The sequence below is a fragment of the Leuresthes tenuis genome, unplaced genomic scaffold, assembly GCF_036924035.1.
Source record: "Leuresthes tenuis unplaced genomic scaffold, fLeuTen1.0.hap1 SCAF_8, whole genome shotgun sequence".
Taxonomy (NCBI): Eukaryota; Metazoa; Chordata; class Actinopteri; order Atheriniformes; family Atherinopsidae; genus Leuresthes; species Leuresthes tenuis.
The window spans coordinates 9,244,569-9,261,670 of record NW_027325362.1 but is presented as its reverse complement, the minus strand read 5'-3'; the positions used below and the strand labels follow the sequence as shown (position 1 = coordinate 9,261,670).

Below are 17,102 nucleotides of genomic sequence, written 5' to 3'. Positions count from 1 at the left end.
TAGAGTTGGCAAGACTTGGACGAAGTGTCCAGTGCGCAGCAACGAGTCAGTGAATCGTGCTCAGTGGGAAGGTTTAGCAAACTGGTCAGTGTTTAAAGACTAAAATGAGAACTGATCAATCATTGCACTAATCCTCTGGTTTGAGAAGTTTTCCCTCCAGTGAGCCTCCGACGCTCCTTGTTCAGTCTTAGGTCACAGGCTGATCACAAAGAACAGAAAGTTGTCCTGCAGTTATTAACAGTGGAGAAGATGAAGCTTAGTAATTCTCTGTCACAGTGGGTTCTGGCCTCTTTACGGCCTCTCCGGTGTCCTCTTGGTACCGGGCGGTGTCTGAGACCTCTGACGCTGCACCCGACAGCGTTCACTCTTAAAGCTGCTGCTGTTTGTACTGTGCATCTATAACACAACAGATCTGACTCCACTTGTGTTTAAATATTTCAAAGACCTCAGCTGCTCTGTACTGATCTCATCCGTTTTTAATGAACCAATGACATCAGCCAAAAATCATAAACCGCACTCCATTTACTGTTTAATGCAGATGAGTAAAGAGGCTCATGTTTTGAAAGATTTCTGAAAGATTTGACATCTTTTCTGCAGCAGACTCCCTCCTTTACCTCCCCTCTGGTACTATTCTACTATCATCTTGATTATTACAAACAAGCATGAGATACATTTATTTAAACACAGCAAACAAAAAACAGCAGACATGTACAAATATTACAAAGTTTAACTGAGTTTTAACTTCATGTCCATTATACTGTAGCATTACAGTAGTGAGATGCATCTCTGGACAGCTTCCAGCTGTTGCCATGTTTCTCTGAAGCACTGTAATACCGAAGCCAGCTCAGAGACAATGTTGACTCTGAGATAGTGTTAGGAAAACTCAACAGATCCAGAAAGAGTCGCAGAAAAGCCGATCAAACAGCCTTTTTCTGTCCTTCATGCTGTCAGGATGCAGTGCTGCTGGCCAGTGAGGCCACGAGGATGTGAAAACAACAATTACCATCAACATGAAGCTGTTTTTTTTACACTGTACATCCTTTAGTATTTTTACACATAAAATGTATATGATAGGGATGCACATTATTTTCCTTCTTACAGACAGCTTCAATAAAGCACTATGTCAATCCGCTGCACTGTGTCGGCTTTATTTCACCTTGGACTTTCAGCTCATTTTAACAGTTTAAAAACTGTCCCTTCATCCCCAAACCAAACCACAGCCAGAACGTGAAACCCTCCTGAAATGCAGACACTGGTCAAAGCAATGAAACAAATGACGTCATTCAAAAATTAAGAGTTTTTATTCATCAGTGTACCTTTAACCACTTCAACACATAAGTTACAGTAGTAATATGCAAATTACTAAGAAACACAAAGAGGACATTTAATGCTCCTTGGTTCAGAATAGTTTGATACAAAACGGCTCCCATCTCTCAAAATATAAAAGTTTGAGCATCTCAATCCAAAGAATGAAGAGGACTCCAAGTGTTCAGAGTATCAATTCGTCTCATGTTCGGTAGCTAGAAAGAGAAGAACACAACTTTCAGAGAAATGTGGATAATATGGACAACATCAATCAGAAAATCCAGAATCAGACACAAACACCTTGTTCAGAACAGACTTCTGCTGAGAGAAGATGACTACAAATCTGTTTAGTAACCGAACAGTGACTCACACCCCTCTGTGCGTGTGTGTGTTCTGCAGCTCCTCGCCGAGTGCATTTCTCTCCTGCATCAGCTGGTTCTGTTTGGCCAGCAGCTCACACACCTGCTGGGCGCTGTTCTGACAGTGACGGTCCAACTGCAGCAGCCTGCAACAAACACACACAGAACACCGACTGAAAGCGCGAGTCTGAGAGGATCGAGCCCTCCTGGCTAATAGAAAACCAAATGTTGTAAATATTGAAAGAGAGCTGGATCCACCGAGATCAAACAATTAACACGGTTAACAAAGGATTTGACAACTGAGAGTTTACACATTATTACAGCTGAAAAATATTCCTGTGACGCCATGCAGGCTACATGTCAAAGATGTGCAACAGATAACCCCCATCACACAATACCACTAACATACTAAAGCACTGCTAAGAAAAAGTGCTGCTACGTGTGGATGTTTAGCATTCAGAAACGTCAGGTAACCCCAAAACCTCCACGTTGACTTCTAGAAAGGCAAATCAAAAAGTACACTGACTGTAGTAGAGTGGTGCTCTGGGACAGTAGACCATTCATGCATCCACATAAAAAAATCTGTTTAAATAGTTCATAAATTAGCCTCTAAGCTAGTATGATGCATTTTGGAAACTCAGAGGTTAAATTAGAGCTTTTTGTGGTCAAAGTGATCAAATGAACCTCTCACTGTGTAAAAAAAAAAAAAAATGCTGAGATTGAAAAGAGAATAGCCTCTAAAACAGGACAATTTTATATATAAACACATTTAAAAATCCACTGTGGCTGACCCTAATAAGCTGAGGGCTTTTTCACTTCCCTCATAAAGAACACTGAAAACTGACTTCAAAATAGCAGAAAACACGACCCAAGAATCTCACAGAAGTAGGAGTCTTTAGCAGGAAGAACAAGTGATCTCTACCTGCCTGTCACAGCTCAGAATTTGTCTCCAGTTTTTTTAAATTTTTTTTTAACCTTTTCCTCTTGTTGGAAGCAGGACATTTCTTAAATGTGACACTGAAAAACCTGCCGTGATTTTTTTTCTTTACTTTTGAGCAACAGCTCTTAACGTTAGCTTCTAAAAACTTAAAACACAGAAAAGGAGTAATAGTGAAGCTGAGAGCTTATGGAGCCTCTATGTGACGGAGGAATTACTCCCTGATCTGAGGGCTGTAGAACCAGCTGGGCCAACTACTGCACACTATTAAAGGCCAACCTTTATAGTACTCTGTTGGTGGTGCAGTAATTTAACAACGTAGGCCAGCTCAACACATAACCTGCGATGAGACTGTGGCTGAAGAGGAAACGGTACCAGCTGTCAATGACAGACCTGAAGACGAAGGAAATGCAAGTATATGAGAATAAAACTGCCAGTCAGGTGGAGTTTTTTTTTTTATTATTTATTTATTTATTTTTTTTAAATCGGTTTTAGTGGGTGGTAGCCTGAGGTGGCTTTGCTCTGTGTAGCCTAACAGTTCTCAAACTGTTTACTATATGTTCATACAGTATTTGAGAGTTATCGAGCGCTACCCAAAAGGTACATCCCTTGTGATCCAGTTACTCTTTGCTCTGTGCTGATTTGAATTAGATGGAAAATTTATATTGGGGAAAAAAGGAGCTCTCGTAATGTTTCTCTATCATATTTTGACCAAAACATGTGACAGAATATTCATTAAGAAAGGGCATAATATCTGTATGAGAACAAATTTAGGTGCATCGTCTTTGACAAGCTTATTGGGCACTTTTAAAGCATGGTGATCATAAATAATAATTAGTTTGGGAAGAAGATTTCAAGAAGCATTATAGGAGATAATATGGGATTATAATGACATATTTAAAGACCCTTTTATCGCAAGATGACATCATTTCCAGAGGTCGTAAGTATAGTATAGCAGCTCCTTTTCCTTCAATTAATTTACACCTCAATGCAAGCTAATTATTTTAGGTGGCGTGGGGTGACAAACTTCACTCTGTCCCCCTCTCCCTCAGGCTCTGCCGCTTTTGAGATCTTTAGTACCTTGGAGCCTGTTATTAAAGTAAGAGGTAGTTTACAGTCAATAGTTTGAGAGCTCAGACCTACACACCAAGGTGAGAGAAAAATACTTGACAGGCCATTTTATTCACAAATACTTATACTCATCTGTAGTTCAACCAGGGACAGCTGGATCCCAGTTTTAGGCACAGTCTCATCACGAGTCATGTGTCGATCGGCCCAAGCTGTCAGAACACGCACCACAGAAGGTAACAGCTGCTGGTGGGTTAATAACACCATTTAGATCTCACGTTGTAATTCCTCCACCACATCTCAGCTTCAGAAACTCTGGATTTCACTGTCGCTTCATTCTTCTGTGTTTTCTTTTTTTTTAGCGGCAAACATTAAGAGCCGTTGCTTTTATGGGCGACATTTCTTCCATGATTGTTTCTAAAACTGCTATTACGGTGCCATGTTGCATTCAAAGACAAATGAGAAATTGGACATTTAAGATTAAAAGTCAGATTTTTCTTGTTGGGAGATGACACATTAAACAAAGACCTTTGATCATTATTAGCTCTTTTATTTACTCTGTTAAGTGAACTATATAACAGATTATAAGATTTGATGTTAAAAGCAAAGAAAAAAGAGAGCAAATGAGTTTAAACTTGCCACCTCCGAGATATGGCGAATGCAGCAGCATCTGAAGTTGGAACTAGGCGTCTGATAACCCTGTAAAGTGAAGTAACATAACCCTGGAAATCTGAACAGCTCACTGAATGTCACATTTTCAGATATAGAGGGATATTGGTAGTGACTTCAAACACACAAATATATGCTCTCAAGCAGAGGATGAAGGGATTTTAAGACAAAACATTCCCTTTAATGAACTGCACTCAAATGTGCAACAGAGACAAACTGATATTCTGCTTAACTGTTTCACTTTGTGCATAAAACCACCACAAATTACTTCACTTTGAATGATAAAACCCACCATCCGACAGTTTTTATTGAAAAGGGAAACAACTCGGAGAGAAAGTTGCACAGTTTTATCATCACTACGACGTCCCAATTAGTGTGTCCCCTCTGACACAGCCGCAACTGAAGACAATGAACTCTTTCATTTCACACTGGGATTAGACTCTCTGTGTGTGTGTGTGTGTGTGTCTCCGAGCCAGCTGGGGTTTTTGGGCTGTGAGAATAGTGTGTGTGTTTGGGGGTGCAGAATGAATGTGTGTTAGAATATTTCCCACCAGCAGCTCATTGTTTCTCTCATTCATCCATCCATTCAGGCAGCCATCCCCTCCTCAAGTGCAGCGGTGAACTCATTCACACTCACACACATGCTGATAATGAGACACGGGAAACCCTCGGCCCTGGAATCCACATTTGCATAATCAAACCAGTCATCCGCGGTGATCCATATTTCTGTCCCTCACACAGAGTAGTCAGTAAGTAATGTGTCATTTTATAATAGGAACAGCTGCACAGATTTAAGCTGTACTCTTTCAAAGTGCATTTATTTATCGACAAATACGAGGTGCTCAAGTCTAATTTATTTGCTACTTTTTAAATCTGCTCATCCGAAAATATTGTAGCTGTTTCCTCTACTAAATGAATCCACAAAATACTAGATGTTGCATTGAAGAAACCGTCCTAGCGCTGCTGCTAATTGTAGGGGGACTTCTTAGGTTTGCCTGACTTTGACCCTGGTAGTAAAATGGTTACTTAAAATACAGGCAGGAGTCGCGAGATGACGGATTAAGTCAGAGAAGACAAACATAGCTGCTATTTTTTTCTCTAATCTTCAGTCTGAGAAATAAACATCAGCCTCTGGGTGAGCTGCTCAGAGCCAAGACAAGTCAAGCCTCTGAAGAGAAATCGGCAGTAGGAGCTGTTTGGATATACAAAATAAATCAAAAGCTTTATGTATGCCTTCACTTTGTTACAACAGGTTCAGAATGCAACGAGGATGAGGGGTGGGATACGGACAAGGAAGAGCTCGGGGCAGAGAGACAGATAGGGGTAGCTGGGGGGGGACAGATGCCCCTGCCCTGCTGGTCCTGTTGGCAGTGGCAGGGCTGCCTGTGTGTGACAGACGGGGGCGGCGAACATCCCAACTCTGTGACACATTCTGCTCTCTGCCTTGCACCGTCTCATTTTTTTAATCCTTAAGTTTAATCCTTCTCTGCCTCTTCGTTAGGAATTCCCCTCATCGCCTTCATCATCTGTGCATTAGCTCTCGTCCTCATCAGTCCTCCCTCCGTACATTCATCTTTAACCTGCCCTCTCTGAGCCTCCATTTTCTCCTCCATCCCACCTGAGGCCCACTGGGCGGTTTATCTCAGACCTAAAGGCTGCGTTCAGTCCAGCAGGCCGAGAGCGATGAGTCCCCCTCCCTGCCTGGTGTTCCTGCAGCCGGCTGCCAAGCTGTCCTGACCATCCGCCCCCTCACTACCCTCCGCCCTACTCTTCCTCTCCCTCCCACGCCATCACGGAGTCACACAATAACTCAACCGCACGCACAGAAAGAGACGAAGGCGCAAGATGCAGACACATCTCACTTAACACACACATACAGTGGAGCGCCTAAAGGTCAGAAACGGAGCCTGTTGTTCTGAAGCTGTAAATGTTTGATGAGGGAAGTGTTGAGAAAGTGTCGACTGACGGCTTTTAGCTCCACACCACTAAACTAATCTGAGTCACGCTGAGAAAATGTCAATCCTCATCCAATCAGTCTCAGACTCTGACGCACAGAGATGCACCAAACACTTTGAGACAATCAAAGACAACAGGAAGCAGCTTCTCTCTTACAGTCTGTAGTGATGACTTGGTGATTCTGAAATCTACGCTGGGTTTGTAACACAGGAGACGTACAGCTCTCACCAGAATGAGTTTTACACTCTGTCTGCGAGTAGAGAGAAATGCAGAGGTTTCATTCTCTTGCTCACATTTCTCCTGCCAAGAAATTTTAAAAAACTAATCTAGCCTCTTAAAAATCTGTGTATTCACGTTCTGATTTCATACTGACTTTAAAAGGATCAGTTCACCCTAATAAGAGGAAATGTTTTCTCCAGCTGCCTCAATACAGGGAGGTCAAAACGTATCTGTTTCTCTGGCTCACTGGTCTTTTATTTCTGTGCAGTAAAACATCTCAAACTCGCTTGTTAATGAGCACAACAGCTGCATAGAAATGCAAAATGCCAGCAGGTGTCCACACGTCAGTGACATGAAAGTCGGCAGGCTGCACAGGCAGCCGCTAAGTCAGGTCGTGGCTCAAGATGTTTAAATCTGCTGCAGGTTGTAAGCTAAAGGTTTATGCAATGCTCCGAGTAAAAGCTATGACCCTGGCACACACATAAACAACCACAAGCACACTGGGTTTGTCAGGCCCGAGAGCTGCCAACCTCTGGCCTTACACAACACACGTACACTCTGTAATCCACTTCACCTCAACTTCATGCCCTCCTTCCGAGGAGGGGGGATGGGGGGCTGTGTATGAGCGTGCGTGTGATTAAGGTAGCGCTCCTTCCAGCAGCTAAAGCAGAAAATCCAATAACTGGCCTCTATCGACTGGCACACTCATTAATTAGGGCTTAATACAGCTTAATGCTCAGACACTGCCCCACACTAATCCACACACACACACACACACACACACACTGCAGGCTGCTCTGCCTCTGCCCGTTGCCGGGAACTAGTGAGGAGGGAAGGAAGCTTGGACGGATTGGCGGATGAACTGATGGTGAGACAGATAAATGGATGCTTTGGAGAAGAGGATCTGCAGTGGGTGAAAAATGAGGGTTGACAGTCGGTGGTGTCAGGTGAGGTGGCGGACTCAGAGACAAAGAGGCTGAAGGCTCCAGCCGTCACCTCTCTGCCGCCTGCTGCCGGCCTGGCAGACAACTGAGTGGTTGAAGTTAGAGACGAGCTTCCCCGCTGACCTGGTGAAAGGACACCACCTGCTGGATCCCACAGTTCACTGACACACAAACATTTATGCTGAAATAACTCCTCCAAAAAACATCTGAAACTCCCTCCAAAGCAGCCCTGGTATTGAGTGTGTCTTCTGCTCTCCAGCAGACATGATAAAGCAGGTTTTGCTGGGAGGCAGTTTGCAGTAATTTCCCCTGACAGGCAAATAATCAAACTCAAGCTCACAATCTGCACCTCAAACTGCCGCACTCTCTATTGACTGCTGCTACTGAGGAGATTTATTACAACACACAAACACAGTCACAGTTAACTCTCCGTGGTATACATCAGTTGTAGCCTACAGCTAGCATCTAAACTCTGTTGTGGTTGTCTGTGTTTGCATATTTATTTACAGGTTGGAGCATATGTCCTAGAGGCACAGTCCAAAGGGAAAGTGCTAACGTCATATTAGAAAAACAGAGACGGTAATAGATTCAGCGGATGTGGAAGCAGCATTCAGGTCTGTCATTCAGAAGCCACACAACAATGTACTTACAGCACCTCGATTAGGTAAACTCTACAGTTAAGCAGGGCTAATCTGCCCTTAAATATACACTGACACACACACATCCAAGGAAAAGAAAATATCTCTAAAATCAGATGAACTTTTCTTTGCACGATAATTGGTCATTGGACTGACTGAACCTCTATGTAAGTAGGGAGGGGGTCGGCATGCAGGGGCCCTTGGGGGATGAAGAACGCAGGCAGACGTCCTCGGTTTGCCTGGTTACTGCAACACTGCCAGGGGCATGAAGGCTGCAGCTGCCACACACATGCACACACATATTTCAGCCAACCTCAGGCCGCCCAGCACCACCACCACCACCCTCACACCCTGACGAACTCTTGGCTGGCACACAACTGCACCCGGGGTGTGTGCATGCGTGTGCGCCTGAAGGCCAGGCCCCGAGTCTCCTGCACCAGCCTGCCATGCCAGTTGTTGCGCGCACTTGACACGGAAACAAGATGGGTGACACTGTGGGTTTTGATCAGGATGAGACCGACATGCATTCCCTCACTTTGATTTTTTTCTGCCGCTTGTCTTTTTTTAGTTTATTGGTGGTTTTTAAAGTAGCAACTAATCCTCTACCAAACAAATAATTGTTACAGCCTTCATGGGAACTCAAAATCATCTTTTACTGTTAGTTTCCAGCTCACAGCTGTTCTCCAGCCGTACTGGTTTTACATGTCTTAAGTGTAAAATGCCACAGATGCAGATGATGTTGTGTCAACATTTAGCCTCTTCTTAAAGAACACTTCCTAATTTTCATTTTTAACACCTCAGACACACGTCCATGGACACATGCATCCATTTGATAACTCTCAGATCTGCTGTCTAGTGCCAGTTTGTTCTAAAAGTACATCTAAAAATAATAACCAAAGCCCTGTTCTTTTCTCTCCCTTCAACTGACTGTTGCTTTTCCTTTTGTTGCTCTAACCCGACTCGTATTTAATGCGGCGGTAAGCGAATGAGTCTCTTTAAAAAAAAAAAGCATTACTTTTACATCCCATGTTACCATGAACTGAAAATTCTCCAGTTTAGTAAATTCAGACATGACATTATTAATCAGACCTACAGTCATCAGAGAGGAAGCGTGGAGCGCGTTGATTTGAAACGTTTCCACACTGTGGCTGACAAATGGAAAACAACCTTAGATCTGTAACCAAATGATCAACATGTTCAAAAGTCTAAATCACAGATATGTTTACAGAGGATTTGTGATAAATAAGTATCAAAACGCTTTACTCAGCGTTTTCAACAGTGTAAAATGAAAAGGTTCTGCGTGAGAAGGCTGTTTAAAAATATTTGGGAAAAAGCAACCAGCAGGTCAGTGTTGCTTAGACCTCACGACTCTTTAAAAACCTCAGAACACTTTTCATCATCTGTTACACATAATTTATTATTTCTTTTCTTATTTCTAACAGGCTTAAACATCCTTTCTGGTTTTGTCAAATTAGAATTTATGTAGATCTGTTTTTCTAAATAAATAAAATTAATTCCATTAAAAGAGAAATTTCAATGAATAAAAGGCAATAAAAAGTCTTGTCCAACAGAACTTCTTGCAACCAGAATCCGGTGTTTATTAACATTTTAGACCTTTTTTTTTTCTTTCCTCCTTTTGGCACCGAACAGCAGTTCAGCATCAGTCGAAACAAGATCAGACAATGTTAAATAAAGCACGCTTGGTGAGAATTTATATTAAAACTGATTGGAAAGTTTAGAAAGGCAGAATCTGACAGAGATGTAAACAACTCTGGACAGGCACAGAAGAAAACTGCTTTCATTCCATCAGTGTATTAACAGAGGTGTCAATGCTGCTGCAGGCTGCTAAATCATCCATTCAATGTCAAAGTGTGCGCTGCCGTGAGGCCCGCCGACTCTTTTCAAGCCTTGTATTTGAGCATTTGTGTTCCCAGCATGAAGGTATTTCTGCTGATGTTATTTTGAACTTTTTTCTAAAGAAGCGGCAGGTGCTTCTGCCCCGGTTTTCCACTTGTATTTTTATGAAGTCGCGTTAGTGTCAGTGACTGGGGCTAGAGATGTGACGCTTTGCACACTTAACGCTCCAGCTTGCAAGCCGCTGGCTACAGCCCGACATCTGAGCTGCAAATCTGTGCCTCTGTGTGTGTATGTGTACGTGAGACGGAGCTGTAAAGCCACCGTTTGACAATGCTCTTTCAGCAGGCTGCCCCACAGCCGCTCCCGGCTACGTAAACCAGCTGGGCAATGCGGAGACAGAAAGGATGAGGGAAGAAGGAGCGAAAGATGGAGGGGTGGGAGGACGACTGATCAGCGCCATCCAGAGGTCAGAACAAAATATATGTCACATCTGACATATAGGTTATAAGAAGCATTTCTTAAATACATTAAGTTTGTATTTTTACTTTAAATGTCATCTTCAGGTAGTGGAGAAGACGCAGGAGTCTGGCAGAAGAAAGCCCGTCCCCCCGTAGAGGAGCTTGAGGAGGTAAGTGGTAGAAAATGGATGGTTGGGTTGAGAGATGTATTTCTTCTTCATTTAACAAGTTGAAAACAGTACTTTCTTCACAAAAAGCTCATAAAAATTTAAAGGACACCTCTGGATTCCTCCAGAACTGCTGTTTCTTCATCCAAGAATTTAAGATCATCACGCTGAGCTTTGCTTCTCTGAGGAAAGCATGATCAAGTGAAGACTTTGTGGATATGTGAAAATCAAAACTGTGTTTAAAAACTGTAAGAATGCAGTTGTGAACTGTGCTTTAATATGATATCAGCCTGTGGAGCAGGAATATGAAGCGTGATGTTGGTAAAGGTGTGTAAATGCTGCACCTCAAGCACTGAGCCACCTTCTTTTCCTTCTCTTCATCTCCGCATCTCACTCTTTAATCATCCCTGTTTCTCTGTACCCCTCAGATCACACTAACGTGCACACACACGCATACACTCACACACACAGATGAGGCAAATGAAAGCGGTCCTGCCTTCTTCTGGCCCGCCTCTGCCAACTTCATTTGCAAATGAAAAGTTTTTTTTCGAGGAGCGTCCTTTTGCTTCTGGGGCATGGCAGCACACTGTGTGTTTGGGAGTGGGGGGGTGAGGAGAGCACAGAGGGTGTGTGTGTGTGTGTGTGTGTGTGTGTGTGTGTGTGGTGAGAGCCCAGATGAAGCAGCCCTCGCCCGAGGCTTGCTGTCCGCCCGCGGTAGCAGCAAGCCTGTTCCTTCTTCCCCGGCCCGCCGCGACCATTTGTTCCATTAACCGATCTCCTGGAGCCTCTGGTGCAAACACACACACACACACACATCCACAGGCATACATACTTCAACAACTGCTTGCACAGCTCATGCCACACATGGCCCTCCATCTCTCTGCCATCCTTTGCTCCATACCTCCCTCCCTCCGCTGCTCTCCTCCAGACGCACGCACCATCTTTCTTCACGGAGGCCATATGGCCGAGTGAAGCCTGTGGATCTACAGACACATCTGCGTATATGTTGCTACTCCCAATAAAAGACAGCACAGCGAGCTCACATGAACACTCGCACACCTCTACGCACACACTCGGGCCTGGCAAACATATCTGCAGTCGCTATGTGTGCTTAAGTAAGTGTTAGTGTGATGCTGGTCTGTCGTATGTGTGTGAGAGCCTGTGTATGTGACCTAAGTGTGTACATGCGTAGTGATAATTGGTGAAACAGCCTGTGAACAGCTGTGAGGTGAGAAAAGGTTGCGTGGTGTTTAGTACAGAAGGCAGAGGGGAGGAGGAGAAGAGAGGAGGAAAGTTAGAGCATAAGGAAAGTGAAAAAAGATGAGGAGGAGAAGAAGAGAGGGAAGCAAACGGAGGGCAGAGGGGAAGACTGTCACAACTGAGAAACTGGATGCAAATCTTAATCATTAAAGACAACTTCTTTTCCTATCTCATGTCAACTAAAAAAATGTTTGTTTTGTTTACACGCAGAAGGAAAATTATTTTTTCTTTTTTAAAGGAATGTCCTGAGAAAAAGTTATAATTTACCATAAAAATAAGGCCAAGTGTGTTAGCGAGCTGTACATTTCCTCTAATAGTGTCGCACGTCTCTTAAAGTCTCCTGAAATATCATTCAAGAGGCCGTTTGTGCTGATGTTGTTCTCACCACATTAATTAACACAAACACTATCGATTTGACTTCTTAAAATGTTACAAAAAACTAAAAGAAAAAAAAGAAAAGATGGCAATATCCGGCCTCCGTCATCTGAAAATACAAACACACAAACATTTTTGTGCCATTCAACTGGATTTTATCCTTTCTGTAATGTCTTTACTTTAAATGACTAAAGCATTCATTAAATAATTCATTTGTCTGTATTTTCTCGACTACATTAGCTGAAATAAATTTAAAGAATGCCAAAAAGAAAACAAACAGAAAAAAAAAAATTCTGTTTATTTATTGTAAAAAAAAATCAATTTGTTGTATTGAAGCGCTTCTTTAAAATTCTTAATACATTTCAGTAACTGGCTTCGTATCTTTTCTAACTCTCTGCTGTCCCGCTCCATCTCTCCACCCTCTGCTCCATCTCTTCATTTCCAAGCAAAAAAAAAGCAACAACACAGAAATAGTGAAATAAATAATTAACTGGTGCAGCAAAACATTGTGTGCTAAAACCCCTGTGTAGTTTGGCAATCGGCTCGCCCATGTAAAAATAAATCAAGCTGATTTTCCAAATGTTTTGTGCGTGGTGCGCTGTTGCCGCTCTTCGCAGCACAGATTGCAGGCCGATGGAGAGGCTGTGGGGAGGGGCGGGGCGCTGGATATTGAACCCACTTACACCAGCTTGTTAACACGTACACCTTAACCCCCGAGCGGCGCAGCGGGGCGCCCGCCGAGCGATCTAGGGCCTGCAGGGACCAACTAACATGTACTCAATGTATGGACACACGCTGTGAGAGCATGCGAGCTATTCAGTGCAAGAAAAGTGCCATAAGATGTACAGCTTTATAGGAACAAACACACACTACAGATATCTTAAAGTTCAGAGCCGTCTGAGAAGATTCGGAACAGCAGCACTTCAGTAAAGCTCGAATACAAGCTGCAAATCTAGTTTTTGTTTGTTTGTTGATGTGTAAACAAGATGACAGCAATTTGTTTGTGGCAATCAAAGCACAGAAAATGTAATCACACACAGGAAGAAAAAAAACAAGTACAAGCTGTAAAGTGTGCAGCATCCCATCAAGTTCATCAAAAAATATGAACGCATGAGTAATACTGCTCCACCTTATCTTTGTATTTACCTCCTGGTGACAAACTACCAACAAAATCATCCAAAAACTACATGTATGCACTGCCTAAACTAAATGAATGCCCTTCCAAATGAAAATAATCCATATACACACACATTTACACCTTCTACTAACAGCAGAATTAAACACACAAATGTGGTCAAGCGGCTCAGTGTTCACTCCTAAAGTGACCTCCGCTAGAACTGAACTCCGGAGGTTTTTAAATACCAGGAGGATTCATCAACAAACTAAGTGTCAAAGCAGAAAATAAAACTCTGTTAATGCCAAGAGTGATTATCGTGGATCAGTTGGGAGAAGGGAGAAGTTAGGTGCCAACTTCCCCTCCAATCCACTTTTGGCAGCCAGAATCCAACTCTGCTTACCCTCCTGAGAACACGCAATAGCTACCCATACGCACACAATCACGCACGCACGCTTACACAAAAATACCACGGCAACATATGTGCGGAAACATACAGAATATTCATACTTCACAGTCCGTGACAACTCCGATTGTTTTTCTTCCTCTGAAACACACAAAAACAGTCGCGCACAACCAGGAGACAGCTGTGACTTGGTAAACTTTGTTTTTTGGCAGCGTCTGACTGTCGGCAGGTTAACACCGGTGGGTGGAAGACAATATGTAGTGTCACTGATGGAGCAGGAGAGAAGAGTGAGCGCGTGTGTGTTAGGTGGTGTGTGAGGGGAAAGTGGAAGAGGTGGCGGTGGGGCACTGGGGTAGAGAGCCTGCAGAGTGGGGCAATAACACCCACACACCCTCGCCCACACCGGCAGAGCCAGGCTGTATGCCAGGCGCCCTGTGGAGACACACACCAACTGGGCTCCACACTCAGGAGAAAGAGACCCCCGTATTGCGCACACACAGATTTTAGCTGCAACTTTTAATTGCAAGAAAACAACAAATACTCATATTTACGAAGCTTGAACAAAAATCTGCACAAGCTGTGCACGTTCATAATATGTTACTGACTGATCGATCAATCAGTCGGCTGATTTTATTCATTTCTACACTAAAAATGCAATGCTTTTGGTTAAAAAATGACAACTCTTATCAAAATCTATGGAGAAGAATTGTGTTGATTCATGTAAATATGTGAAATCTCTACTTGTCATCACAGAGTTAACTTACGTTTCTGTTAGGCAGGGAAGAGTGAACGAGAGAGCGTGTTTCATTATCCAATTTCTTTACAGAAAAAAGAGGGAATGAACTTGCTCTGCTCATTTTAGACTATACATACAACCACAGGAGTCAAAAAACTGTTTATTCTATCTGAACTGTAAGAGAAAAGGGAAAAAGAGAAAAGTATAGAAAGAGAAAAGTTTTAGATAATTTTTCAAAATGATGCCCCTTTAAGGACAACAGGAGAGAAGAAAACAAGCCGACGTGAAAATTACAACAATTCTCCTCAAAAATAAACGGTCGGTCAGGAACAGATTGTGTAGAAAACGGTACCCTGCCCACAAAAGATAGTAAGAATAAAATCGCTTTGGAAGCACAAACTGCACAAAGCTGCTCATATTCAAAGAACCCTCAGATTGCGAAATTAGCAAGTAGTAAGCAGCATAATAACGTCCCGACATGGGCTTAAATGCACCTAATAAAGTAAAAAGTTAACAAATTGCTGGTGTCTGAGCGCGGCTTGTCCTCTGGTGTGTGTGGAGCTTGTGTAGTTGGGTGTGCTTTGTGTGTGTTTGCGCACCTGTCCTTCATGCGCTGGTGCATGTGTCCGTGCTGGACACACTGCTCCTCCATGTTGGAGCAGCGAGCTCTCAGACTCTTCACCGTTTCCTCCAAGTGTTGCTTCTCCAGCGCCAGATGTTCCAGCTCACTTCTTCACACACACACAAAAGAACATCACAGATGAAAATCCACAGCACCCTGCACATTTAAACTTCCAAACTGATTAAATTACACTGTTTTGTTGAAAAAAGGTTTGTATATTGGATCTTTATGGGTCGTATGTTTTAAACAGGTCCAGTGTGTATAATTGATCAATTGAGAATTGTGTGTTACTGCTGGGATAGGCTCCATAGGCCCATCCGCTACCCGACCACGGATTGACGGTATAGAAAATGGATGGATGGATGGATGGATGATAATTGTGTTAAAGAAATGAATAACTCTCTGAAATGACAAAGGAGACTGAATACTAACATCCTTCACAATAATGTTACAAGACAATTCATATTTTGGGGGTGGCTGTAACTCAGGGGGAGAGCGGCAGTTTGAGCCGAGGCTTATGTCACACACGTCCAAGTGTCCAAGACACTGAACCCCACGTTGCCTCTGAGGCGTCCATCGGTGTGTGAATGTGTGTGACAGAAAAAGCAATACGAAGGCTGTATTGCTGTACAGACTAAGAAGAGCTGTATGACAGCGTGTATGAATGGGTGAATGTGGCTTGTAGTGTAAAGGTGCTTTGAGTGGTCAGCCAGACCAGAAGGAGCTATATAAATCAATTTACCTCTTATTCAAGATTGTCATTTTAAGTATTTTGTCCTCATCTGGCAGCATGTAACTCCTCTTTCAGTCTGGTTGGACATACAAGGCGTGAAAGAGGAGTAACACACTAAAAAAAAACAATAACCTGAAGTCTGATAAACAAGACACCAACATGCAATGCAAATGTCTGAGTGTAACCTCTCTCAGCCTGGCTGAGGCCGTCCAGCAGGACTTTAACCGCTACAGCGGGCCTGGACTCCACAAGATCAAACAGCCAGTGGCACAAAACCCACTGACACCACACTGCTGTTAAACTGAATAACACACACATACAACAGATGAAGCGCTGAGGCTTCAGGCCAGTGTTTCTCCTACACATAAAAAAATACATCAGTACTTTGTGCATGCTGTATATTTATAGCATTTTGTATCATGAAAAAACTCACAAAGTACTTTGGCGTGCGTGTGTGTGTGTGTGTTGGATGTGTGTGTTCTGTGGCTGGTCAGGCCAGTGCGGTCTGGCAGGGCCAGATTGGGAGCTGTCATGTGACTAATGTGCAGCACAGCTCCAACAGCTGACAGGACACTGGGCCCAGGGTCACTCTCATACACACAAACACATTCGAGGACTCGGACGCACACATTCATGCGAGCGCACACACAGGCAGCCCAGATGGAGAGCTGTGCAGGCCTGCTGTGACTACTGTAGCATCAGGTTAACAAGAAAACAGGTCAGACTGGAAAGCAGTTTGTAGTATGTTGACATGTTCTGCTGAACAGCCTGGAAGGATGACGCTTTGTGAAAAGATGACATGGATGTCCAACAGACAGAGGGAATAAAGCACAGAGGGAGAGAAAAAAAACGAGTGTCAGGTGGAGAAAAGGCAAAGGATGAAGCTTTGAAACTAAATGAAGCAATAATTCAGGGAGGGAATGTTCAACAGGAAATACTGACCTACTATTTGATGACAGCTCTTCCAGTTTGGCTCCTAGTTTGCAGCACTCCTCTTTCAGCTTCCTGATCAGGGAATTCTGGGAACTCAGGAGACTATCCATCTCTCCAACTGCAAACGGACAGAGGGAAGCTGATGTTACTCCACAGGTGATTTGATACTCTCTGAACAGCTGATAAGAAGCTTAGTCTCACCTGTCTTCACCTTTAATTAATATTAAGCCTAATTTACAGTAAATGCAAATGCATTTTCTGTTGAAATTCAAATTGTTCAGTTTATGGACATTAACCATGTGAAAAGCTTTTATTTCTACCAACAGTCTGTCTCTGATAAAATCCT

General features: G+C 43.2%; 1 protein-coding gene across 2 annotated transcripts in view; it reads right to left on the bottom strand.

Moving 5' to 3' along the window:
* Positions 1-486: 486 nt before the first annotated feature.
* Positions 487-17,102, bottom strand: part of sdccag8 (SHH signaling and ciliogenesis regulator sdccag8) — a 42,712-nt gene continuing 26,096 nt past the window's right edge. For both annotated transcript variants that reach the window (XM_072390733.1, XM_072390734.1), the window contains 4 exons: positions 16,766-16,874; positions 15,068-15,199; positions 1,676-1,810; positions 487-1,520 (listed from right to left, as the gene is read on the bottom strand). In XM_072390733.1, coding sequence (XP_072246834.1) covers positions 1,508-1,520; positions 1,676-1,810; positions 15,068-15,199; positions 16,766-16,874 — 389 coding nt within the window. In that variant the 3' untranslated portion in view covers positions 487-1,507. The remainder of the gene's footprint in view (positions 1,521-1,675; positions 1,811-15,067; positions 15,200-16,765; positions 16,875-17,102) is intronic.